General features: G+C 38.1%; 1 protein-coding gene across 1 annotated transcript in view; it reads left to right on the top strand.

Moving 5' to 3' along the window:
• The window catches only part of ODAD2 (outer dynein arm docking complex subunit 2), a 1,637,397-nt gene that overhangs the window by 413,493 nt on the left and 1,197,884 nt on the right, over nt 1–26,020 (top strand). The window contains exon 8 of the mRNA XM_044066670.1: nt 4,091–4,240. Within this exon, the coding sequence (XP_043922605.1) occupies nt 4,091–4,240 (150 nt within the window). The remainder of the gene's footprint in view (nt 1–4,090; nt 4,241–26,020) is intronic.

Raw genomic sequence — 26,020 nt, 5'->3', positions numbered from 1 at the left:
CCGCCTTTGTGAAAGGGAATGATGTGTGATATTTTCCATAGTGTAGGGATGTAGCATTCTGACGAGCTCGGTTAATCAAGATGGATAATGGGTAGGCTGGGGCGTCAGCTGCAATTTGTAGGAATTCACTTGGGAGGTTGTCTACTGCTAATTTTGTGGGTTTAAGTTTAGTTAAGAGTTTTCTTATGTTGGAGGTAGGAATGGGAGAAAATGAGAAGAGTGTGGGGGGATTACTGGGTGAAGGTGTGGGGTGTAGGGGAGGGGGGTTGTGCTGTCTACCTAGTGATAGTACAGTTTGTGTGAAGTGTGTGTTGAATGAGGTAGCAATATTTTCTGAGCAGTGAGGAACGTTAGGTGTAGGGGTATTGATTTTACCTGGGTGGAGGATGGAGTTTATGGAGGTCCAGAATTGTTTGGGGTTGTGTTGGGAGGAGTTGAGGGCAGACTGGTCGTATAGGATTTTGTCCTCCTTTATTAGCTTTTTGACTCTATTGCATAGTTCTAGGAATTTCTGTCTAGCTGAGCGGGTTTTGGTTTTGCGCCAGTGTTCCCAGGCTTTATCTTGGTTTTTCATTTCTGACCTAGTGGTTTTCTGTAGCCATGGAGAGGGTTGGGCTTTGGTTCTGGTAAGTCTTATGGGGGCATGGTTATTTAGGATGATTAGGAAGGTAATATTGAAAAATTGGACTGCGTCATCTAGGCTGAGGTAATTTGGAGGATGCCAGTTACATTCTTTGAGGGATGAGATGAATGTGATTGTGTTAAAGCGTAGTTTTTTACGTATTTGATGGTAGATGACAGGTGTTTGAAAAAAAAAAAGAAGGAAGATGCAAGGTAATAAATGTGTTTTGCAAATATATAAACAAGGATAACATTTTTATTCATCCAGTGACCAAAAGGCACTATGAAACACACTTTTTTATGCTGACTGTGATTCAGTTGATGTTATTTATTTGGCTAGCTATAGGGAATGACCTTCTTTTATACTTGGGGAAGACTAATCGCAGATTTAAAGAAAGGGTATGTGACCATTTATCTGATAGACTTAGTCACAAACCAAGAACCACACATAGAAGAAAAAAATGAGTGAAGCAACACCAAGATCCAGAAAACCAGATTTAATAAAAACTTAGCGCTTTTGTCAGGTTATATCCACAGACTTCTTCAGAGTTAATTAAACACAATACCTTGCCACACTTAAATATCTCTCCAATTAACCATGTGACTAGGTAAATCAATTAACCAAAATAGTCAAGTTTATGTAAATGGGTTTTGTATTCAAGTACATTTTCATTGTAAATGTAATACCAAGGGTATTGTGTACCTTGCTCTTTGCAAATCCTGCAACTGCTTTTATGTTGGGAAGACATAAAGAAAGTTCAGGGAGCGTGTTTATGAGTACATTTTTGATATTAGGAAAGGTAATAACAACAATGTTTTGTCAAAACATGTTTCTGAAAATCCTAACCATGAATTTGGGTTAATTGGAATCGACCATGTGTCTAGTGATGTCAGGGATGGTCCTTGGAATGATATATTAGAACTCAAAGAGCTCAGGTGGCATATCAAATTAAATTAAATGCATGTGTTTTTCCTGGGATGAATGAGTGTATATCTGTTGCCAGTATTTTGAAGGTTCGTTCTTATTGTATTTAAGTATTTAAACATTTTTGAAATGTATTTTTTATGTTTGATTTTAAACAACTTTTTGAATGACTATTTTGGTTGATTGATTTACCTAGTCACATGATTAATTGGAGGGATATTTAAGTGTGGCAAGGTATTGTGTTTAATTAACTCTGAAGAAGTCTGTGGATATAACCTGACAAAAGCGCTAAGTTTTTATTAAATCTGGTTGTCTGCATCTTGGTGTTGCTTCACTCATTTTTTTCTTCACCATTTATCTGATATTAGGAGAGGGTTTGAGACCATTGCCCTATATAAACATATATAAGTGAGGGTCTGGTCATCATTTTAAGCTTTTTGTTTTGGAGGTAGTGTTATTTAATAATTTTAGAGGAGGTGATATCCTACCTGAACTGAAAGTATGGGATATAAATGGATCAATATATTGAGGGCTGGAGCTGTGAGTATAAAATGTATTCTAAAACCGAGGCCATTAAGATGTAGTTTAATTGTAAGCAATGGTGCCAAAATCCTTAAGTCATGTAATAAGTTGACTGTATATAAATTAATGGTGTACTGGTTTGATTTGTAGCACTTAATAAAGTGTAATTGTGAAAACTGCATGAAGGCTTGTATGTATTAATAAATTGCTTTGTGGTCTTGAAACAGTTTTTTTGCTTTTGTTACTTATCTTGTTACCTAGCTTGGACTTTACCCTTTGGAGCTCTCGCATTGTGTTTTTCATATCCTTGGGTATAGTTTGAACTAATGGTAGATTCTTCTGGATTAGAGTTACTTGCTAGGCTATGGATCTGTGGGGATGTTAAGAAGCCTAGCCTTACATTCCCAAGGTATTTTTAGCAGCCTTTTATTTTTGCATACATATAACCTAGTGAAAGGTTGAGCAAGGATATTTTGGGACAGATACATGTTAAAATGTAGTCTACTTTAACCTTGAAGTAGTTTAAGCTCTAAAGATTTGGCCTGAGAGGAAACCTGTCTGTATAGGTTTGAACTAGTAACTTTTACCTGTACTTTTAATAATAGTCTAACGAGTGATAGCTACCTAATTCCATCATTATAGCTACATCTTTCTTTTCCAGCATGAACAACAAAAAGCACCTCGTGGCAGAGGTCAGGCAACTATGAAAGATGACAGCATGGACAAAGTATTCTGATGATGAAGTATTTGTTGTCCTGCAGTAATTGTCAGCAGTTGTCAGTAAACTTGACCATTTGAAATTTCTAAAGAGGGGAGTTCCAGAAAGGTCCATGTTAGGACCTTGCCTGTTTGCCCTTTGCATAGTGGTCCTGCCCTTCCTGTAATGTATGAAGGTGGTAAAATATGCTGATTGCACCAATCAATAATTCCACATTAAAGAAAAATCTGGTGCTGAACTACTGCAACAAGAAGAAAATGATTATGCAAGCTGTGCAGAACAGACTGGTATATGTATATAGTTTAAAAACAAGAACAAATAAACAAGTAAAAGACCAGTCTAGTAGTTTTCATTCCATAGAATTTTCCAGGAAATTATTTATGAAGGGAAGAAATTATGACTGAGAGCAAACCTAGGCTTTAATCAGCTTATGGCTGATATTTGTAAGCTTCTGCTAGGCTATCATATATGTTCTAAAATATTTTAATTTGAGAGATCCAGACAAGCTAAGGATGTAGTAATAAAGCAGTTGCTTAGAGTATGTCATCACTGCCAAGAAGCCCTGTATAAAGGCTTATTTCAAGGAGGGAATGCATTTAACATAATTTTACTAATTAGATCCTAGCCATCTCCCATTTGTCCCATCCAGAGTAGTTGATTTGCTTAGAGCAGCATTTACTGAGGTACCAGATGTTACATGGGGCTTTAAAAGTGTGAGACTTACAAAGATCACATTCTTAGAGATCCAGTCCTTAGAAGCTCTACAAGGAATAAATTGAGAAATGGTTATAAAAGGGTATGGGATGTATGTGTGCCCTTTAAGGGTAGCTAAGCATTAGTTTAGCCGTAAGCTAGTAAAAAGACTGGAATAAGCAGGCAGTACTGGTAAGGCAATCACTCACCATCAATTCCTAAATCCAGATATTAGCAAAAGTAGAAGGGCAGGCATCTGAGCAGACTTAAAGGTGAGATGAAATTTGCAGTCATCTACTTGGTGGAAAAATCATTTCAAGTGTATAAAAACTATGACAAAAAACTGTGATAAAGATTGAATGCTCATGCATCTGTTCTCAGTTGAATGCATGTTGAAAATTTTCAACAGAATGAATACAATTCAGCTGTATGATATCCAGATGTGTTACTTTACAAAGTTTTATTAAACCCATTGCAATCTGTTTGTCACAATGTACATATTTGTCAAACCCTTAGTCATCAAGTTCAAAAATGTGAAATGTGTATATCCTTTAAGTTTTAATGCTTGAAATGTATTTTTGATCACAACATTATACATTTGTATTTTTCAGTAATGATGTCAAAGAAGGCAGAATAAAAAAATATCATGGACATGAAAAAAGTAAAAGCAATGACTACATCAATTCTACTAGTCCAAGGAGCAGAAGAAAAACAAATGCCTCTACTTCTCCTGGCAGAAAAGGACCATCACCTATGAAAGGGTACTTCTTAATTTAATTTTCTTTTTTTCGAAATGCACGTAAATATAAAGTTTCCAAAATATGTGCTTGGTGGTGGAAACAAGAAAAAAAATGTAATGTCCAGCCAAAATATGTATTTCCAGTAATGCTCATCATTCTTTTCTAACTCTCAGTGGTGATGAAACTACAAAGTCTTTAAGGTGTAAAAGTTTGATACATAGGTTTATAGGTTTATATTAAGCTTACAGACTGGGAGGCCAAGGAGTTATCCATGTATCCCACTGCTGAAAGAATAGTAAGAGTATCTCCCTTCAATAGCTGTTCTACATATACCTTAGGTAATTATCTGCAATCACCCATTCAGTCTTCTAGGCTAGTTTTAAAACTTACAAGAGAAATAACTCTGTTTGATACATAAAAGTAATCCTGTTTCAGAAATGGAGAATATGATGGGTTAGGTAACTGTGCATACCTCTCAACTGTACAGATTTTTGCAGAATGTCCAGATTTGTTCCTCATATTTTTGGTCTATTCTTCATAAAATTTTGTTTTTCTAGCAGAATAGCGGCTAAGTCATTAAAATTCATCCTAATGTAGAACCTGTTATTCTATCAACTTTCTAAGTTTGTAAGCAATTTTTAAAAAAAAGTCCCAATTTTTGGACCTTTGTCCCACTTTTATTTATGTGTTTGTCCAGATTTCATGATCTAAGAGGTTGAGAGGTATGCATCTTGTTAGTTGGCATTGTTAAGTGGTATTTTTAATGTGATAGTGTAGGCTTAGGTCTGTCAAGGGTTCTACTTTATAACATCTTCTGACCATAATGTCAACTCGCTTAACAGTGAGAAAACCTCTAAAGTTTAGAACAGTGAATTCCCGGAATGGTGATTTTTTTTCTTTCAGGAAAATAACCACTTGGCCACCACTGACAAAAAAAAAAAAACCTTAAAGAAATTAAACCCACCAAAGTGGGGGGCTTCGCCACCCACAACCCCCCACTTAAATATTCCAACTCTGAGATCACACTACAGTGGAGAAAAAGACAAAGGTTGTAAGTGGATAGTTTCCCAGAGGCAAAATTTACCATTCCAAGAATGAACTGTTCTGAACTTTAGATGTTGTAGTCGTACTGTTAAGCAAGTCAATGTTATGGTCAGACAATGTTATAAAGGGGAACCCTGTCAAGTGGGTGTCTGCTTCACCAGTGCTTATGGTTAGGCTAAAGACTGCAATGTTGTTTACTGTCCTAAGAAGATCACTCCTCATGAGACTATATGAGACTGAATAGTGAGATAAACTGTTTAGTCTTTCAGAGTAGGTAAGGATATTTTTGGTGAGTAAGTACTCAGTTCTCCTGAATTAGTGTGCTTAGAGAAGTGCATGGCAAATGGCCATTATAATCAGTAATGCCTCTAATGATGGCTATATGAAATAGGGCCACAACTTAGTGAAACTCTAAGGAGGTACCATGAAGGATAAGTTTGGCAAGGTAGAAGAATTATTAATGACAGAGAGAAGGTGATCAAAGAAGAGCTCATTATTAACATAAATATCAAGTTCCTGATGACTGTTTCCTGTTGAAGTGTAAAGTTGTCTGTATGGTATGCAGTGGTGATAGGTTTGCCAAAGAAAACTTTACTGTGTTTCTTGGAACTGAGAGTTAGCCCATGACTAATGCACCAAGTCTTTAAGTATGATGATGGGATATGATCACCATTCCCATTTTGCAATCTTCAGCAAACTTAGTTAGCCACAGTCCTATGTTGTTAGCTTTCATGTCCGAGAACAAGATGAGAACATAGGGCAAAGCATTGTAGAACATAACTGGGAAGATTTCTTTGTGTAGAGCAAATAACCCTTAGGGAAGTACTTTAACTGCATGGGTTTTGTCAGAGAGCCAATTAGATCTTCAACAATTTATTTATGGGTTAATGTTGATTTGGAAGAGTTTGTCAATAATACCAGAATGGGCGATAGCATCAAAGACCTTGGCTAGCTATGTCCAGGAAGACAGTGGGGTACTATATGCTTTCTATCCATTTCCTCTGTAATCCTTCCATGAAACTCGGCTATATTGAGTAGGCCATATCTGCCTTTTATGAAGCTAAACTGGCATGTATTGAAGGATATAAGGTTGCATACACTGTTTTATCAGTTATGCTCTAATGCATTTCATAACCTCGCAGATACTACCAGTGAAACTAGATGACCAGTATAATACCCATGGTCAGTAAAGGGGCCACCCTTATGCAAGAGTACCATAACTGTTATTCTGTCTCCTCTGGGATATAACCAGTGGAAGGACTGAGTCTGAAAAGGTGATTCAGGGGTTAAGCTAGGTGGGACTTAGCTGCTCTTAGCTGTCACCCAGGGATTTTGTCAGGACCCATGCATGGAATTGGTATTTTTGGGTCTGGAAAGTGATAAAAGTATCTTGTTCAGTGATTTTAGTAGTGGAAGTGTGAGACAGACAGAGGGGGAAGGGGAAAATGGGAATAGTGGGTGGAGTAGAGATGGTTGAAAATTTGTCCTTAAGAATTTTAGTTATGTTTGTGTGGTCAGAGAAAATGGTACCCTATGAGATAAGTTCAGTACAAAATTATGAGTTACTTTTAAGCTTCCTAATGTCACTAAAGAAGGTCTTATGGTTGAATTTTGAATTGTTTGCAACCATAGTTAGCCCACCATCCCTTAATAGTAAGTTTAAGGGTCTTAGTGACCAATTTTAAATCCCATTTATATTGGCTGAGTGGAAATATTTTACAGATTGCCAGGAGCTTTTTTATGGTAAGGATTGTTTATATGGAAGTTACAACATACTGGCTTAGTTTTGAACTTGCCATTGTGCTTAAATTGGATGGGTATAGATACATCAATACATCTTCCCATGCAGGAGTAAATTGTGGATGGATAGGCAGCAGCATCACATGCAAAATAGTCTAAGGATGTATACTATTTGTGGTATTCAGGAAGATCGTAAAAAGTAAATATTGGTTCTGTAATAATCCCTGAATCTATAGGAGTGTAAAGGGAAGATCAAAGTGAGATGATCAGATTTGACTAGAGAGGGGATAACAAGCAGTGAAGTACAACTGAAGACTGACTATGTTAGTGAAGACAAGAGCTAGAAAACTGACACCTCTCGTGAGAAGGGATTAATTTGGCCAAGTATATTAGTATTAACAAAGTGCAAAAATTTCCTGGCATTTTTGTAGCTGGTTGCATATGTTTTACTGGTTTATAGATGGATAGTCAGAATCACCTGTAATACAAGTATTGGACTCCATAGTTAACTTTTCCAACTGGCAAAGGTATTATGCATTGTTCCAAGGGTGTCCTAGATGGAGTCCTATAATTTTTATAACAAGATTATTGATTTTACTTAATGTCATTAAGACTTTGTCTAGTTTCACATTTGTAACATGTTGGATCTACATACATACATGCATACATACATACAAAGATTTCAAGCACAGGCATTAATGCCTTTCTAGCTTGCCAATATGTCAAAACACTTGTTCCCATAATAAGTGTCCAGGCTGTTGTTAAAGATATCTAAATTAGTACTTGCTTTAATATAATTTGGTAGTCTGTTCCATGCATCAGCTACTCTGTCAGAGAAACAATTAGTACACTTCTCATTCCTGTAGAATCTTCTGCAAAGGTTGTCTGATGATTCTCTAGTACTTTTTGATAACCTCAAACATTTCCAGAGGTAGTTGTCTCTAAATGCCCTATATACTTGAATAAGATCTCCTCTTGGATATCTGCAAGAAACACTGCACAAGTTCAGATATTTTAATCTTTCGTAATAAATTAAATTTTCACATACATGGATGCCCTTGGTATATTTTTGCTGTACTCTGTCCTGTGTATCTATGCTTATTTTCTTATAGGGATTCCATATTGTTATTCCATACTCAGTTTTAGGTCTAATGTAACGAACAAACAATGACTTCATTTTTGATTTTCTGGACATTATAAATCGTTTTATGCAACCTATAGTTCTATAACTATCATTAGCCAATTGGTTGATATGATTAGAAAAACTCAGAGCTGAATCTAGCCATATACCCAGGTCCTTAAATGAGTCTACAGTTTTCAATCACTGTGTGCTGCATTAAATATTCACCTTTCAGTTTAATTCTCCCAAATCTCATATGCTTAGTTTTTGATGTATTTATCAACATATTATTCTCCTGTGCCGAAATGGTCAACTTAGTCAAGTTATTTTGCAGACATGCCTTATCTGTAACACGTAATTAGTTTACCCAATTTCAGGTCATCTGCATACAGACTGTAGAACACCTCAGATGGAAAAGTTAGGTCTGAAAGATACAATTTAAACAAGTAAGGGCCTAGGACAGAGCCCTGTGGGATACCCTGACTGTAACCAAGAATTTCACCTATCCAGCTGATGTATGATACTTGCCATGTCCAATTTGTAAGCCATGCAGCTATCCATCTTATCAAGAGTACATCAATACCTAGCTATACTAATTTATTGATCAGTGTTTTGTGTGTGACCCTGTCAAATGCTGAAGTTAAATCTATATAAATTACATCACAGGGCAATTTTTCATTTATAGATGATGTTATATTGTTACAGAACATCATGTTACAGGTGATAATAGAGCTGTTTTCAACATATGCATGCTGATATATGGTTTCAAGTCCCATCCTATCCAGATCTGGTAAAAGACAGTGTTTTTATGAATAAATATGGATACTCCTCTGCAGTTGACAGCGGATCTGAACTCATGATGAGCAGTGAACCCTGGAACAGATGAAGTACTGCTGTTATGCTTGTTTATTCGGTAACACAAAGCATTTACACCCAATAGTGGCAATTAAAAACCAACAAACAAAGAAAAAACACTAATCCATGGCACGTGAGTCAAAATGATACAGAGAACTCTAGAGTATCACAGATTTATTCTTTGCTTTTGTCATACATAACAAACTTCTTCAGAATAACATCATGAAAACACAGTCATTTTAAAAACATATAAACCAATGAAAATATCTTAAAACTGTCATGTTTAATAATATATTAAAAAGCCTTAACTTATTTTTAAAGACACATACATGTATTTATAAAGATTTTACCTGTATTAAAAACAAGTGAGTCACCTAAATATTTGTCTCTTATAACTTTCTGCCTTTTACTTCTAAGAAAGCATTTAATGTTTATTACATCATTCAACCCCGGAGGTTGGACTACTCCTAATTTTAACTGCCGCATAGTTTCTTGTTGCTCAATTCTATTTTTATAATCACCCCTCCCCTGCAAATCTCTTGGTACTAATTCCAAAACTGAAAAAAGACATTAATTTTTATTGTAGTTTGTTAAAGGTATTATTGGGCAATAATTATTTTATCTTTAACAAGAAGTCTTATAAGCAAACAAAAGGGGTAGCGATGGGTTCATCTGCTGCCCCAGCTTTTCTAATACTGTCTTAGGTTGGTGGGAGTATACTGTATTGGCCCCAATAAAAGAAGAACATAATATCTATTATAGATTTGTCAGTGATCTTTTTATAGTTATAATGGGATCTAAGGATGATTGTTGGGAGATTTTAGAAAAACTGAATTGGAAATCTGAATTTTTAAAGTTCACAGAGGGTGAAATGGGAAAACAAGTGAACTTTGTTAATGTTAGTCTAACTTGGAATAGGGAACAAAAAGATTTTGATAGTAATATTTATAGGAAGAATATTTTTTCAAATAATTATCTACATGATAAAAGTCATCACCCTGCATTCATGGAAAAGAACATACCTAGGGGGCAATGCATAAGGGCATCCAGAATGACACTACTGATTAAATTTTTGTTCAAGAAATAGATTTTATTACCTGCTTATTTGTGGAAAGAGGGTATAAGAAAGAAAATTTGATAAATATTGCAAAAGAAATTAAATCTAAGAGGAACACTATATGTCCCATATTTTAAGGCATTTTCTTTTAAATCTCTCAAAGAAGGAGCCCGCCCACCTATTACAGTAGCTAGTAATACTGTTTGTAATTTAGACATCACAGTGGATAGTCCAGTTATTAGAACAATTATTAGTGATACTTGGAATACTTTAGAAGGGAATATAGAATTATTTAAGGATGTATAAAAAAGTCCCAACTTTTTATATAATAATAGTTTTAATTTTAAAACTTTATTACAAAAAGATGCCACTAAAGAAATTCCCCCTAACAATATTTAATTTAAGAACAATGGAATGTACAAGTAAGTGTGTGTGTGTGTGGGGGGTACAATATGTGCTGATTTATATTAGAAGACCCTATATTACATTAGACCATTTAAAATATACCATTCTAGTGCCAGGAGTATTTAATTGTAACACAAGAGGACTTGTATATTTCAGTGTTTGCTCAGAGTAGTGCCTACTACATACGGATGACTAGTAGGTGTTTGAAAGAGAGAATAAGAGAATATATTTATGCCATTAAAAAGGAAGGGGTAATTATAAAAATATGTTATATGAGAAAATATTTAGGTGACTCAATTGTTTTTAATATAGGTAGGACTTTTATATGTGTCTTTAAAAATATTTTTTTAATAGATTATTAAACGTGTGATAGTTTTAGGGCGGCCACGGTGGTGCAGTGGTTAGCATTGCCGCCTCACAGCAAGAGGTTCTCCGGTTCGATCCTCGGCTGGGGTGCCTTCTGTGCGGAGTCTGCATGTCCTCCCTGTGGTCACGTGGGTTTCCTCCGGGTCCTCCGGTTTCCTTCCACATCCCAAAGACATGCTGCAGGTGGATTGGACACTCTAAATTGGCCCTAGGTGTGCGTGTGAGTGTGCCTTCTGTGGAAGGTTACGCCGGCTGGCAACTCGACACTGTAAAACTCCACTGCCATTCAATGTGCGGACAAGGTGATCCGCTGTGGCGACCCCTAACCGGGAAAAAGCCGAAAGAAGAAGAAGATTAAACGTGTGATAGTTTTAAAATGTTTTCATTGCTTTATATGTTTTAGAAAATGATTGTGTGTTTTTCATGATCTTATTCTGAAGAAGTCAGTTATATATGACAAAAGTGAAGAATAAATCAGTGACACACTAAAGAGTTTCCTATAGCATTTCTGTAGCATTTTGACTCACTTGCCGTGGATTAGTGATTTTTTTTTTATTTGTTAACTTTGGTAAGTTAACTGGTAATCATAGAACCTTATCAGCTCCAACCAGGGATACAGTAGTAAATCCAGCACATATGGACACTTTAGAGGAGTCAGTCAACTGGCATGTTTTTAGAAATTGGGAGGAAACTGGAATACATTGGGGGGCAGAATACAAAAACGGGGAGAACATGCAAACATCTGCAGTCAGTGGCCTCAGATAAGGATTGAAGCCCTAGACCCTGGAGTTGTGAGACAGCAATCTTATCAACTGAGTCACTATGCTGCCCTCAAGAGCAGGGTTTATGCAATTACATAAAAGCTGATGTCATCAAAGGTAAGCAAAGCCTCAAGTTCAGACATATTTTTCTTGTTTAGCTCATTCACACCTATAGTGCTACTTGAGTAACACATCAATTGTCACCTACAGTGCCACTGTCCTGAAATACATTCCGTGTTCCACTCCTACAGGTTCATTATGTGCTAACTACTTTCAGCATTGTGTTTGGTTCAAAAAACAATGGGTTTGCCAGACGTATGTATGTCTTTAAAAGAAATGCTCCTGATTGCTCTTACATCCTGTGGTTCCAGTGCTTCCCATAATAAACATAGGTCTGCCTCCTACAACTCCTTCTCATTACTGGAGATTCGTGAAATAGCACAGGTGCAAGTACAGCAACTGAAATATCAGCAATGGTAGGTGCATCTCTTACTTTGATGAACATCATTGGAAAAGGACACAGTGACTATTAAGCGTTAACTGTCACTAGTTTTGTCAATTGTCCTAGTTATTATTATGTAAGGGGCTTTTCTTATTTTACTGTTTATTCTGTGTGCTCATATTTAGTAACAGCAGCCGTGATTCAGTTGTTAGAATGCCACTGGTTTTACAAGAAACATTAGTAAAAAATGAATATTTGAGATGTGCTTTGTATGACTTATAAACAGCACTCCTTTTTTGGCGTGTCTCAATGTAAAATCAGTAGTTTTCTGGCAACTAAAAATGGTTGCAGTTACTAAATGGCACATGTCATTCAACTGTTCTTGGTTTTGCAGAATGCTTCTGATTTTGTTTTATATCTCTGTTTTCCCTCCTACAAATTTTACTTTTATGTAAAATGAATGGGGATTATAGTCTGTCAGTAATGCCAGACATTGCACTTTCATGCTTTTCAGATTCAGAAAGTGGATGTTGAATGCAGTGTACCAACATTTATTTCTTTTTTAAGTGAGCAGAGAACAGAGTAATATATTGCAGCTGATGTGAGTGTGAGTGTGTCAAATAGAAAGACTGCTGGCCCAATCAGGGTGATCTGTAAGGCAGAGTGTGTGATTTACTTTTTTGTAGAATTATGAATATATGCCATATTAATACTTCTGATAATGACTTGATCCAGGGGGAGGAGTTTACACAATATTTCATGGTATCATACGAAAGCTTACAAAATACTGGAAAACTTACCAGTGGTACCCGATATCTAACTACTACCAGTTTATAGATATTTGTACTTCATTAGCAATATGCAAATGTGTGCACAAATGGTATATTTATGCAAATATCTGTCGGGAACTGTCTACTTTATAGCATTTTGGGAAACCAATTCACAGGCCATGTCAGCACATGATATCCAAAAAGGCAACTTGAAAAAGAAAAACTCACTTTAATAAAACAACAAAGCTTTCGGGGATAACCCTTCTTCAGTGTTAGTCAAACCATTTGACTAACACTGAAGAAGGGTTATCCCCGAAAGCTTTGTTGTTTTATTAAAGTGAATTTTTATTATTCAAGTTGTCTTTTTGGATATTCTGTTGTTGGAATAGAGAAGACTAAGAACTTTAGGTTGAAGTTTTGTTTCATGTCAGCACATGGCCAGGAATGCCTTCTCAGCTAAATGAAGTTGTCAGCAGTAAGTGCTGTTTTATTTTTATGCCAAATTATAGATATATGCCATATGAATATTTCTGTTAACTTGAGCAAGGTGTGAGTGATGGTACTTAATGGAATCAGATGAAGCATTACATAATGCTTAAACACTGTCAAAGAAAACCGGAGACTGATTATCATTACCAGGAAGGTATTTATACTGGTTTAGCAGTAAATATGATATTTACAGAAAACTTTGAAATATACATAAATATCTAAGGCATTGTCCACATAGCAACATGGAGGGACATCATTTCACAGGACAGTTCAGAAGTCAAGAATGTCTGCTGATCTAAATACAGAGGTCGGTAAGCAATAATGTGTGATTCTTATGCCAAATTATGAATGTGTGATATTAATATCTCTGTTAATAACTTGACCCATATGGAATGTATGATACTTCTGGTAGCAAATGAAAGCTTACATAATGCTACAAAAGTTGCCACTGATATCTTTTGCCTGTCTACTACCAAAGTTTAGATAATTATACTTGTTTAGTAGTAAAATATGCATACATACATAGATATATTTCTGTAAACATCTCAGTTATTGTCCACCTGAACATAGTGTGGAACAGCATTTCACATGCCCAATCACCACAGCAGTCAGGAATGGCTCCAAACAAAATGATGTTGATCAATACCAGAGAATATTTTCCAGACATATTATGAATTGACTCCATATGTTAATAATTATGTTGCTCTCAAAATGTCACTTTTGAAGTAGTAACATTTTTAGCCAGTATGCAAAAGCTGAGGGGGTGAGAGATACAGTCCATCTCTTGAAAAGCAGGAGGGTCTGCTATTTCATCTGATATATATACACTCGTATATTGTATTCCCCTGGAATGACCCCAATTTTATTAGCCAGTTTTTGAAGCCAGTTATTTTATCCTTGAATGTGGCAAAGATAGAAAACTGCTCAGTACCAGGACCTTGCCTTCCTCAGAGATGTGAATGGAGTGCTCAGCAATGTCTCTCTGATTCTCCCCAGGATGTAATACCTAAAACTGTTGACTCCCATATGGGCAGCTACAGAGCTGGATTCATATCTGGAGCAAAACAAAAGGCTTTTATGATATCTGTAATTGTAGCACTTGGGAGACCGCTGTTACCCTGTCATTTGCCTTGTGAGTGCAACATTTGAGTCACTGATGACAAAGCCATTTCTGGGATGTGCTGCAGGCCTCTGGGACATTAATGATACAGACATGTAGTCCAGCTAACTTCCACTAGCAGCAGATATAGTTGTGGATGGGGATGAGGTGTTCGCATTTTGACTGTGTAGCTGTAGTAAGCTAGGACTGTATCCGGGCCTAGGAGGCTTAGGCACAGATTATTGTAGTATCTCAGCATATATATAGGATGGACACTGTGGTGCTGTGATGGTGTAATGTCATTATAGTGCTATTTACTGACTATAGGTGAGGAGGAGACTCTCCTCCATTTTAGACAAATAAATACATCTCTCTGTGGGTAGTCAGTAAAGGCTAGAAATAGCAAGATGTCCATAACTATGAAGCGTCTGCTATAATGCCTAAAAAAAACCCCTCTACAAATAGGGTGGTTAAGGATGTAGGTAAGGCATTCTGTGGCTCCAACCTTTTATCTGAGTGCAGCTTAAGGAGTATTATTTAAGGATGACATAGGCATGAGAGTGGTAGGAGTAACAATATGACAAATCCATAGGTATATTAATAATAAGAATAGGTATGAGAAGAATGTAGATGGCAAAAAGCGTAACGGTAAGGAGGCAGAGTAGTAGGTGCAACAGGTACAACTATCCAGGCAACCAGGAATTATACACAGTATCAGTAAAGTGTAGACAGATAGTTGCTAATAGCACAAGATCAGCTCATGGGTGCTACACATTCTCAGAATATACAAGTTGTTTAGACAAGTCCTTTCGGGTTACACTGAATTATAAGAAGACACAGGTGTTTTCAAGGACACCATCCAGGCAGTGTATTAAAAAGGCAAAATGCTGCAAGGAAGACACACAGGCAATAATAGGCAGCAGCTATGACAGCAGGGTAACTATATGTTGTGTTAAACTTTAATAGTATGACTACTGTATTACAGGTGTAGAGCAGCTGACCAGTTATGAATATGATTAGCCTAGAGACAATATCAGTTAATAGTGTGGATAACAGCTGGTAAATTGTAGACACAGTATTAACCTTAAAATCAATGCAAAACAGTGATGTTTGAGGGCAACACATAGTATAACCAGCTGAGCCACAATATTGGAAAGGACCAAGTTTGCAGCAGAACAGATTGATTAAAAACAACAGAAATGGGACAAATAAAAAATCAGTAATAGGGAAAAAATGATAGAAGAAAAAATACATTTTTATGCAGCTGTTACTGGAATAAGCATAGCTTTACTTGCAGTGCTGCATGATGTCAGCAAAAGGTTGGTGGCAAGCACTATATGGTGCAACAACCAAGTAAGTTATAGTATGTGTACTTTGGGAATGGCACCTAATTGCATTTCTTCGGGTCCCAGATGAGGAATGGGCTTGATAGCATTAGTCATGTAATTTCCTTTCAGGGGCTGGGTGGTGCAATGTAGAGAGGCTCATCACAAAAGGGCACCCAACTACACCATGCTTCTTGATTTAAAGGCTGAGAGTTCAAACAGTTAGCCAATGGGAGAACACATTGGCGCACATTCCTTCTCAAAACTATGGTCAGAAATTGTTGGCTCCCCTTCCTCTGACAAGAGGAAAACAGCAACACCACTTTCAAACATCTCTTCAGCAGGAAATCTCAGAGTCACAAATTTAGCTCAAGTCCCAAATGTTGGAAGGGCTTGAATGTGGTAGTTGTATCCTTCCTCTTCAAGCATTGGTAGTTCTAAGTATCTGTCAGGAACTGTCTACTTTATAGCATTTTGGAATACCAATTCATAGGCCATGTCAGCACATGATATCCAGCTCACACAAAAGAGTCACTAAAGTAGCCTTGCCATTTTTTTCAGTAAGCGCTGTGAGGTCTTTTATATCCACACTGGCAGATAAGACTTCAGTTTACCATCTTATCTGAAGGATAGCAGCTCAGGAGTACAGGATCATCCTTGTGCTGCACTACAATGTCACTACTAGAAAATTAATCTAAGCATATGATGGGACGCAGAACCCACAGCTTACTGATCACCTGGCATCAAAGGCAAGTGTGCACCTGTTGTGAGCCAGTATTACAGACTGCAGGTTGGCATTATGCCAGCATTAATGCATGTACAAGACTGTTTGTATTGCTGATATTCTTAACTTCATAATTATTTCTTCTCACATATGAATTATACATCATAATTTCTTTTGAGTATATTATGTAAAGCCTCTATATCTAAAGTCTGTTAAGCGATAAGAAGAAGCTGTCTCCTGATCAGTGGAAGTACTAAAGGAGAACTTCATCTATTTCTCTTCTCTTTCCCAGTTCCATTAGCGTAAGATATAAGAAAAGATATTGTACCTTCTGCAGAAGGTTGGGCGCCGGGCTGGCAACTCGACACCATAAAACTCCACTGCCAATTATGAGCGGACAAGGTGATCCACTGTGGCGACCCCTAACTGGGAAAAGCCGAAAGAAGAAGAAAAAGATTGATAGCAGAGAAAGGAATGTGATGCATGTCATTTTTCTGTGAAGCCCACTGAGAACATACCAAACAAGCAAGTGCAAGAGTTGTTTTTACATAGGAGAAAAGCCCCCTCTCACCTCCTCACACACACACATTGAGAGTTTACTGTCCACAACTTCTTAAGTTGACAGATGTCACTGACTTAAAGGCTGAATAACATCTGTGCAAGTTATCACTACATTCTTGAACTGCACATTTGATCTGCTGGTCTCAAATACCAGAAGCAGACCACTGAGCCCTGGTTAGGGTTCAGCTGTGAATCCACTGCTGTTTATACTGGTGATGGACTACATAAGTAAATTGGTCAGAGAGGACACATCAACAATGCTGCTGTATGCTAATGGTGTGGTATTACAGGCAGACTCTGAATAAGAACTTTAACAGATGATATAAGAATGGAATGTAAAACTGAAGGCACATGAGATGAAACTTGAGTACAGATAAGACAATTGTAATGGCAGCAAATGGGGAAAATCAGAAGAAGATGAAAAGGGAAATAGAAGAAAAAATAGTGGAACAGGTTAAACATCTCACGTGGTTCAGGAGAAAAGTCTAAATGAGGAGTCAGAATCAGAGGGGCTGCAGCCACCTGTCACAGTGTGTCAGAGGTAGTGTTTGACAGAAGAATGCCAAATAATTTGAAAAGTAAGGAGTACAAAACAGTTGTGTAACCAGTACTGCTGTATAGTACAGAAATCTAGGCAGAGGCTGCTAGAGGTGATAGAGATGAAGTGTCTGAGATGGGTGGTAGGATGCATACTGTGGGACAGACAAAGAAACAAGGACAGAGCAGAAGCTCAAGTAGCTTCAATTGCAGAGAAGGTCAAAGAAAAAAGATTATAGTGGTTCAGGCACATATGTAGGAAAGCAGAAGACAATCTGATGAAGATGATTTGGAAGAGATAGGAAGAAGGCTAGAGGAAATGAGGGCATCCAGTAAAGAGATGGCTGGATTGTATGAGAGAGGATTTGCAACACCCAGGCATGACTGTCAAAGAAGGTAAGAGGGTGGCATTGAATCAAAAGAGATGGCAAAACACTGACCCCCATGTAGAATCAAAACCGAGATGGTAACAGTTAACATGACACCCTAGCCCTGTATAGCAAATGGGAAAGGGGGTGGGGGTTGATAATGATGATGGCCTGAGCCCATATAGTTTGCCCATTCCATACTTTGTGGATAAAGTGCAGCTGCTAGTTCCCCAACAGTTTATTTTTTTTCTAACCCCTGCAAGAATTGCCCAATGTCTGCACCATGCATTTTTGAATTCTGTCTTTGTTCTCACACTATAACCTGATTATAAAAGCTGTTTGCAATAATCCGGTTCCTTTACTGAGAAAATAATATATACTACCCTGCATCCTCCCTCAGCTGTGCACACTATATCTTTGTTCTTGTATATTTTCTTTCTTTTTTTTTTTTTCAAAAAATGTTAGTGGTGGCTCATGACATCAAGGGGGTAACAGCAGGAAGCAGCTGAATAGGGGTGAGGTGGGGTGGGGGAAGAGTTAACTGTAATGGTGCTGGGCTATATTACAGTACAGTCGACATTGACCATGGTTGCCATTTTGCCCATGCCAAGTCACAGCCTCTTTTCATAGCGGCTTAATTTGCATATGTGTTATGGTAACTTAGCAAAGAGTCCCATCATAGCAAATGCTTAGCAAATGCTTAGTAAATGTAAGTATTTGTAGTAAGTAAATAATGATTTATGCAGAACAGTGAAATTAAGTTCATTAAATACACCACAACAAGTTAAGGAACTACATGTGAAAAAATCCTTCAAAAGCAAATACTCAGTTCAGTTATTAAAATGTATTAAAATAAATGTAACCACTGTAGCATTTCACAGAGGAATGTAACTTGGACTCTGCTTTAAGGTTCTGCAACATCAAGTATAAACCAAAGATATAGACTTTTGGATAAATTAGCAACAATTCCTGTTAATTTGTTCAAAAAAAATAATACACAATGCTTTCCTTAGCAGAACACAAAAATATCTTCTCACAGTTCAGGACCAGTCATTTAATTCACAAATAGCCTTTGTACTCATTGCCTACGTAAAGTGCCTGGTTTTACCCTCACAGGATAAAAAAAAATATAGAAAAACTGTAAGGAACCACCACGAAGAGCATAAAAAGATATAATATAAAAAGAAACAAGCGCTTTCACGCACCACCATGGCGCGCTTCATCAGGTTACAATAATTAGGTAAAAATCCATCCTTTATATACTAAAACACTCACAACTGAACAATCAAGTCATTAAATAAACAAATCATTTAGATTGCTTAAAGAGATAGTGCTGAATATACACTAAACTTATATAAGAATACTTTACTACATGTAAAATATAAGTATAGCGCCTCTAAAAGGCATAAAAAGAAAGACAAATCAACCAACTAACTGAGTGTAGACTCCACTATAATGGAATGAACATAAATTCCATCAATATATCTAGAGCTGATGTAACATATAAAAACACCTAACCAAAATAGATACATAATGCTGTCTTCATCGCCGAAAAAATAATTATATTAAGACATTTTTGTTTCACAGAAACAGTACTAACAGTTTGTATCCCAGCTTGCTTCATCCAAATACACATTAATCCTGCAAAGTTGTAATTACAACAGCAAACAACAAGGCCAATCACTTCAACCCAAGACAGCCCTCATCCATATTGCCTACCCACAGTATCATGTTTGACCCTCTATACTTAAAAAATAAATTAATGGCTACATGAATGTATTTTTTCACATAAACAGTAGTCACAGTTTGTATTCTAACTTACTTTATCCAAATACACCTTAATCCTGGAAACCCAGAATTACAGCAGCAGGCCCAGCCATTTAATTCATGCATACAGCTCCATCCCCAGTGCCCACCCACAATATCTGCTTTGACCCTGTCAGGATTAAAAAACAAGGAAAAATGTTAATGTTTACATTAAAGTATTTTTTCACATAAACAGAGCAGTAGTCAGAGCTTGTAGCTGATCCTACTTCACCCCAATACACCTTAGTCCCACAAAGCCAGAATCAGAACAACAAAGCAGCAAGGCCAATCACTTCATCCACAATCAGTGCCATGGCCATGACGTACCTAAAGTATCGGGTTTGACTTTGCCAAGATTAAAAAATAATAATAAATATTTATTTATTATGTACGCAGTCACAGCTTGTATTCCATTTGCTTCACCCAAATACACATTGGACCTGCAAAGCTAGAATTACAACAACAAAACAACGGGGCCAATCATTTAAACAACAAACAGCCACCATGCCAATGGCCTACCTAAAGTACCTGCTTTGACCCTGCCAGGATTTAAATAACAATAATTAGCATGGCTACATTTTATGAATTTATTTTTTGCACAAAAGCAGTAGCACATCTTGTATTCCAGGTTGTATCATCCAAACATATCAATCCTGCAAAGTTAGAAATCCAATAATAAAACAGTAAGTCCAGTCATTTCATTCACACACAGTCCCCCTCATTGTTCACTCACAGTATCCGGTTTGATCCTGCCAGGTTAAAAAAACAGTAGTCACAGCTTGTACTTCAGCTGGCCTCACTCAAATACACATTAATCTCGTAAAGCCAGAATTACAACAGCAAACAACATGGCCAATCATTTCATACGTATACTGCCAACCTACCTGAAATTATTGTTTGACTGTACCGGGATAAAAAAAATAGCGTAAGACAAAGTAGCTGGTCTGACCTGTTATATTACAAAAAAAAAACTTTAAAGTGGTAATTATTACCTGCAGTACTCCATTACCTCAATCTCAAAGCATTTTTTAATTCGGTTGAGAGTACTCATAGGTTCATAGGTGTGTACTAGACTAATGGCCCTGGGGTGCTTACAAGCCTAGCCCATAGGATTACCCTGGCATCGTGCCACCCAACCTTAGTTCCCAGTGCCTCTGTCGAGTAAAGACACTGGAGTGATCCCTGGGGTGAATTTTCTATTTCCCATCCACTCATCAAGATTTCTCTTGAAGAAGGCCAGTGAGGTGCTCTGCTTGACATGTATAGGAAGTCTATTCCATAGCATGGGCAGTCTCTAGGTTATAGACCTGTCCCTCCAGCATGTTCTGTTGATTATGATAATGAGGTTGTGGTCTCTGGAGCGTTTGGTGTGGAGGGATAGGGATTTCTTTAGATGTAGCATTTCTAACAGAGCTGGGTCAGACATGGCTTTGTAAATCAAGCAGAGATCGCCTCTAAGTAGGCGATATGAGACAGAATAGTTGGGAGTTTTTTTTAGTCTGTCCATGTAGGACAAATGCTTAAGGCCTAAGATCCTCTTTGTGAGGTACTTTTGCGGCCTCTCCAGTTGTTGCAGGTGTTTAGTGAGGTGCATGCTAAATGGGGAATTGTACTCAATGATTGGCCTAATGAGGGAAGACTAGAGGGAGACAATGACCTCTTTCTTCCTGGATGCAAAACCCTTAGTAATGAGATGTGCCACATAGAAGGACTTTCTGACCACAGTGGCAATGTGGTGGTCAAAAGAGAGGTTGCTGTCAACCTGTGTTCCCAGATCTCTTATAATGCCTTCTGTGTTCAGTGGACTACCATCGATGTGGTAATTCATAGGAACTGTTTTTTTCCCAAAGGGAATGATGACATGTTTTTTGGCATTGAGCTTAAGGCCATGGTTCTGACACCAGTCGTTGGTCTCAGTGAGGCCTTTCTGTAGGATGTCACCATCACTCTGGGAGTTAATAATAGCTCCCAACCTGCAGTCGTCTGCGAACTTTGTGAGCTTGAGTCCCTTCTTGTTGGCCTGGACTTCAGAGAAGTAGGTACCAAACAAGAGAGGACCCAGGACCGAACCCTGTGGGACTCCACTTGTGACTGGTCGGCAGTCTGACTTGGAGTCATCTACTTTCACACTGTGGGCTCTACCTGTGAGCCAGTTAGTAACCCACCTAGTGATATAGGGGTTGATACCTAGCTTAATGAGTTTTTCTGATTCCTGAGTGGGGAATGGTATCAAAGGCCTTGGCCAGATCAAGATAGGCTGCATGAACCACCTTGCCTTCATCCACAGCTCTAGTGACTGACTAAAAGAAGTTGACCAAGTTAAGCAGGCATGATCTACCCTTCACAAAACCAAACTTTGTGGGATCCAGAGTTTGGAGATTCCCCTATATCCTTGTTTTATTAGGTCAATGATGATGTGTTCCATAGCTTTGCATATCAGCCTCGTCAGGCTAATGGGGTGATAGTTCCCAGGGTCTGTAGTCTCTCCTCCTTTGTGGAGATGGATGACTGTAGCAGTGCGCCATTCGGTAGGGACAAAGCCTGAAGTGAGGCTGTGATTGAAGAGGGCACAAAGGTGAGGTGCCAGTTCACACTGTAGTTCATGTAGAACACAGCCAGGGATATTATCAGGTCCCATAGAAGCTGTATTCTTGGCCTTGGACAGTGCTATTTTAACCTGTGCACCAGTAATACTGAGTGCCTGGCAATCTACTGGTATTGTGACTGGTCACTTGGGGGGGGGGGGGTGGAATGGTAAAGTTGGCACTGAATCTGTCGGCCAGTATATTGGCAATATCTGTTGGCTCAGTATAGGAGGTACCATTGTGCAGTAGCTCAGAGCAAATCTGGGTATTGCAGTGGAGATTCTTTACGTAACTATAGAAAGCCTTGTGATTTTCTTTACTATCTACTGCAATTTTGTTTTCATAGCTAGCTTTAGAGGATTTGATGAGGGATCTCAACTTTTTGTTGAGGCTGATAAGGAAGTTTTTCCAGTCTTGGGACTTTACCTGCTCACATGGTAAAACAGCTGATGTAGACTGCAACAAATTTTATTTCTTCAGTTTTAGGTCTTCTCTGAATCTGCTCATAGAGCTAACAGGTCAGCTTTGGCAAAGTCACTAAATTACAAATTAAAGTGAGTGGAAACTCTTAAGCTTTTCCTTCCTGGATGATTCCTCTCTTGCTTATGTTAGCAGCCACACCACATTTGCATATAACCTCGGATCACATGGCAGGTTGTGGTTACATCCACAATGAGTACTACTTTCCTTAATTTGATTAAAAGCACAGTGAACTCTGAACATCTTTTCTGATGCATGCTAAGGTTCTGGGCTGGGTTTTAAAAATAGCCCTGAAGGATTTTTTAATAAGCTATTCTGTAACCTCAGGATCGAGTCTATGCACACAGCTACAACACTGAGGTTAGGAGAATGTAGCTGCTGCAAGCTGCTCATTGTCAATAAATGATATTTATGATTTAACAAAGTTTAAAGAAGAAGTAAAGAAAATAGAATGCTTAAAAAGGGGGGGGGGGGGCGCGCGGCTGCAGCCTAACAGCCAGTATCACGAGCCACCCGTGCAAAATATTGTTAATCTCTTCAAGCAGTTATATATCTCTATAGTGCCCTTTCTAACTCCATTTTCTCCCAGACAGTGAGTGTATACTAATGTCTATTATCCCATCTCTGTCTTGCAAAGATATCAAGTTTCAGAAATCATCCATCCACGGTAGGGAAGGCAATTCTTATTCATAAAAATAAAGGAGCTCTGAGCATGCTGCTAACATTCTAGCAGCAAAAAAAACTTGCCTGCAAAAAAAAAAACACAACATGAAGTCATTGACTAAAAACAACAAATGCTAGCAGTTTGAATTCATAGGTCAATACTAGGCAGTCATTTGTCAGATCATTTTCAGCTTAGCTGTAACATTCATTTTCAGCTTAGCCATAACATATACAGTACGAGTTATTTCCAGCTTATAAGTGCCCATCCAGTTGTCTATAGCTAAGATAGTGCTTTTCTTAATAAACATGGGTAATTCATTCCACAGGTTGGGAATGTGTTGAGATAAGAATCTCAGTTTCAGTAACATGTTCTTTTAATTTTTTGATCAAAATTAAGGTCCTTTGTACTTATGTTTGGGGAGCCGTTAATTCTGTGAAGACATACTAGGTCTAGGATGTTTTTTTTTTTTTTTTTTTAACCAAGAAATGCCAAGCATGGCTCACTGTGGGGTGTTTGTTGGAAACAGAAAACAATGAACAGCCAGTTGGACTGGGTAACTAATGGGCGTGAATCTTATGACTTTATTGCTTAGTGTCTTCTGGGGTCAGTAATGGAACAGATGGATAATGAGTACAATGGAAATGAGACTTCTTTGGTCCTGGATGGGATGACATTGCTTATTAGTTGGGCCAAATAGAAGGATTTTTTTAACAATGGAAACATGATGCGTACAAATATTTCCATACATACAAATGTTTTAAGCACAGGCATCAGTGTTCTTTTAGCCTGCCAATATACCAGAACAGTTGTTCCCATAATAAGTGCCCATGCTGTTTTTAAAAATATCTCAACTAGTGTTAGCTTTAATATAATTTGGTAGTTTGTTCTCTGCATCAGCTGCTCTCTTAGAGAACCAATTAGTACACTTCTCATTCCTATAGAATCTTTTTTAATTTCCCCAAGTCTTTTGGGTTTCTAATACCACGATGGGAATGGACTCCATTCCTAAGTCAAAGTATAATTAAAGTTCATGAAATTAGTATTCTTTCAATCTTTGATGTTAGTCAAAAGTACTCTTTGCAGCACCCGCAGTGTGCCCAGTAATGGCTCTTCCTGCAATTCATACGGAGTTACATGTATCAGTAACATATTCTTTTTATAAGAACCATTGCTCCTACTGCTATTAGAACTGTCTGGGTATCCTTCTTCCACATCGCCCTTATTTCTGCCTGCAAATCCTGGTATTTTATGAGTTTGTGCCTGTCTGTATGTAAGGCACTATAGTTAACTGGGTGTAGCAATTTCAGTGATCAATGCTACCTTTGTCTTCTTTTCATGCACTACTATATCTGGTTTTCTCGCATCTATTTTTTTTTTGAACTGTTGGTAATCAGTAACAGGTTCATAGTTATGTACTAGGCTATCTGCTCAAAAGCATTTATAAGCCTAACCAGAATGTGTTGGCGTTCGCCGCCCCCTAAGATTAGTTCCCTGTGCCTCTGTCCATCAGAGCCACTGATGTGATCCCAGAGGTAAACTTTCTGTTTCCCATCCACTCGTCAAGATTTCTTTTGAAGAGTGTTAGTGAGGAGCTCTGCCTAATGTAGGTTGGGATCTTGTTCCAAAGCATGGGAAGTCTCTGGGACAGGAATCTATCCCTCCAGCATGTCCTATTTATTGTTGTGGTGAGGTTTAGATCTCTAGAGCATGTGGCTCGAGGGGATAAGGTTTTCTTTAGGTGGAGCATGTCCATCAATTCTGGGCTGGACATGGCCTTGTATGTCAGGCAGAGATCACCTCTGAGTAGGCGGTATGCAACCAAGTACAGCTGTAGAGTTTCTTCACTCGAGCTGCATGGGACATCTGTTTGAGTCCAGTGATCCTCTTGGTGAGGTACTTCTGTGGTCTTTCCAGCTGTTGCAGGTGTCTTGTAAGGTACATCTCAAATGGGGCATTGTACTCTATGATGGGTCTGATGAGTGATGAGTAGAGGGGCACAATGACCTCTTTTAATCTAGATGCGAACCCTTTTGTGAATAGGTGGGCCACGTAGAAGGATTTTTTAGCCACTTTGGCAATGTGATTATCAAAGGTGAGATTACTATCTACTTGGGTCCCCAGATCCTTTATTACGTCTTCCATATTTAGGGGACTGCCATCTATGTGGTAGTTTGTGGATACTTTGTTTTTTTCCAGAGGGGATGACTATGCACTTTTTGGCATTTAGCTTGAGGCCATGATTTTGACACCAGGTATCCGTCTCAGTGAGACCCTTTTGGAGGATGTCTGTGTCAGCTGGAGAGTCAATTATAGCCCCTAGTATGCAGTCGTCTGTGAACTTGGTCAGCCATAGTCCTCCTATGCTTGCTTGTACCTCTGAGAAGTATATGCCGAACAGGAGGGGTCCTAGGACTGAGCCCTGGTGAATGCCACTTGTAACCGGATTAAAGTCGGACCTAGCTCCCGCAACTTTCACCATGTGGGTTCTGTCCATGAGCCAGTTGGCAACCCATCTTGTGACATAGGGGTTTATGTTCAGGCTGATGAGCTTGTCTATAATACCAGAATGGGGAATGGTGTGGAAGGCCTTAGTGAAGTCTAGG

The sequence above is a fragment of the Protopterus annectens genome, chromosome 3.part1 (assembly GCF_019279795.1).
Source record: "Protopterus annectens isolate FY-2018-M chromosome 3.part1, PAN1.0, whole genome shotgun sequence".
Classification (NCBI taxonomy): domain Eukaryota; kingdom Metazoa; phylum Chordata; order Ceratodontiformes; family Protopteridae; genus Protopterus; species Protopterus annectens.
This window is presented reverse-complemented; position numbering and strand designations above follow the sequence as displayed.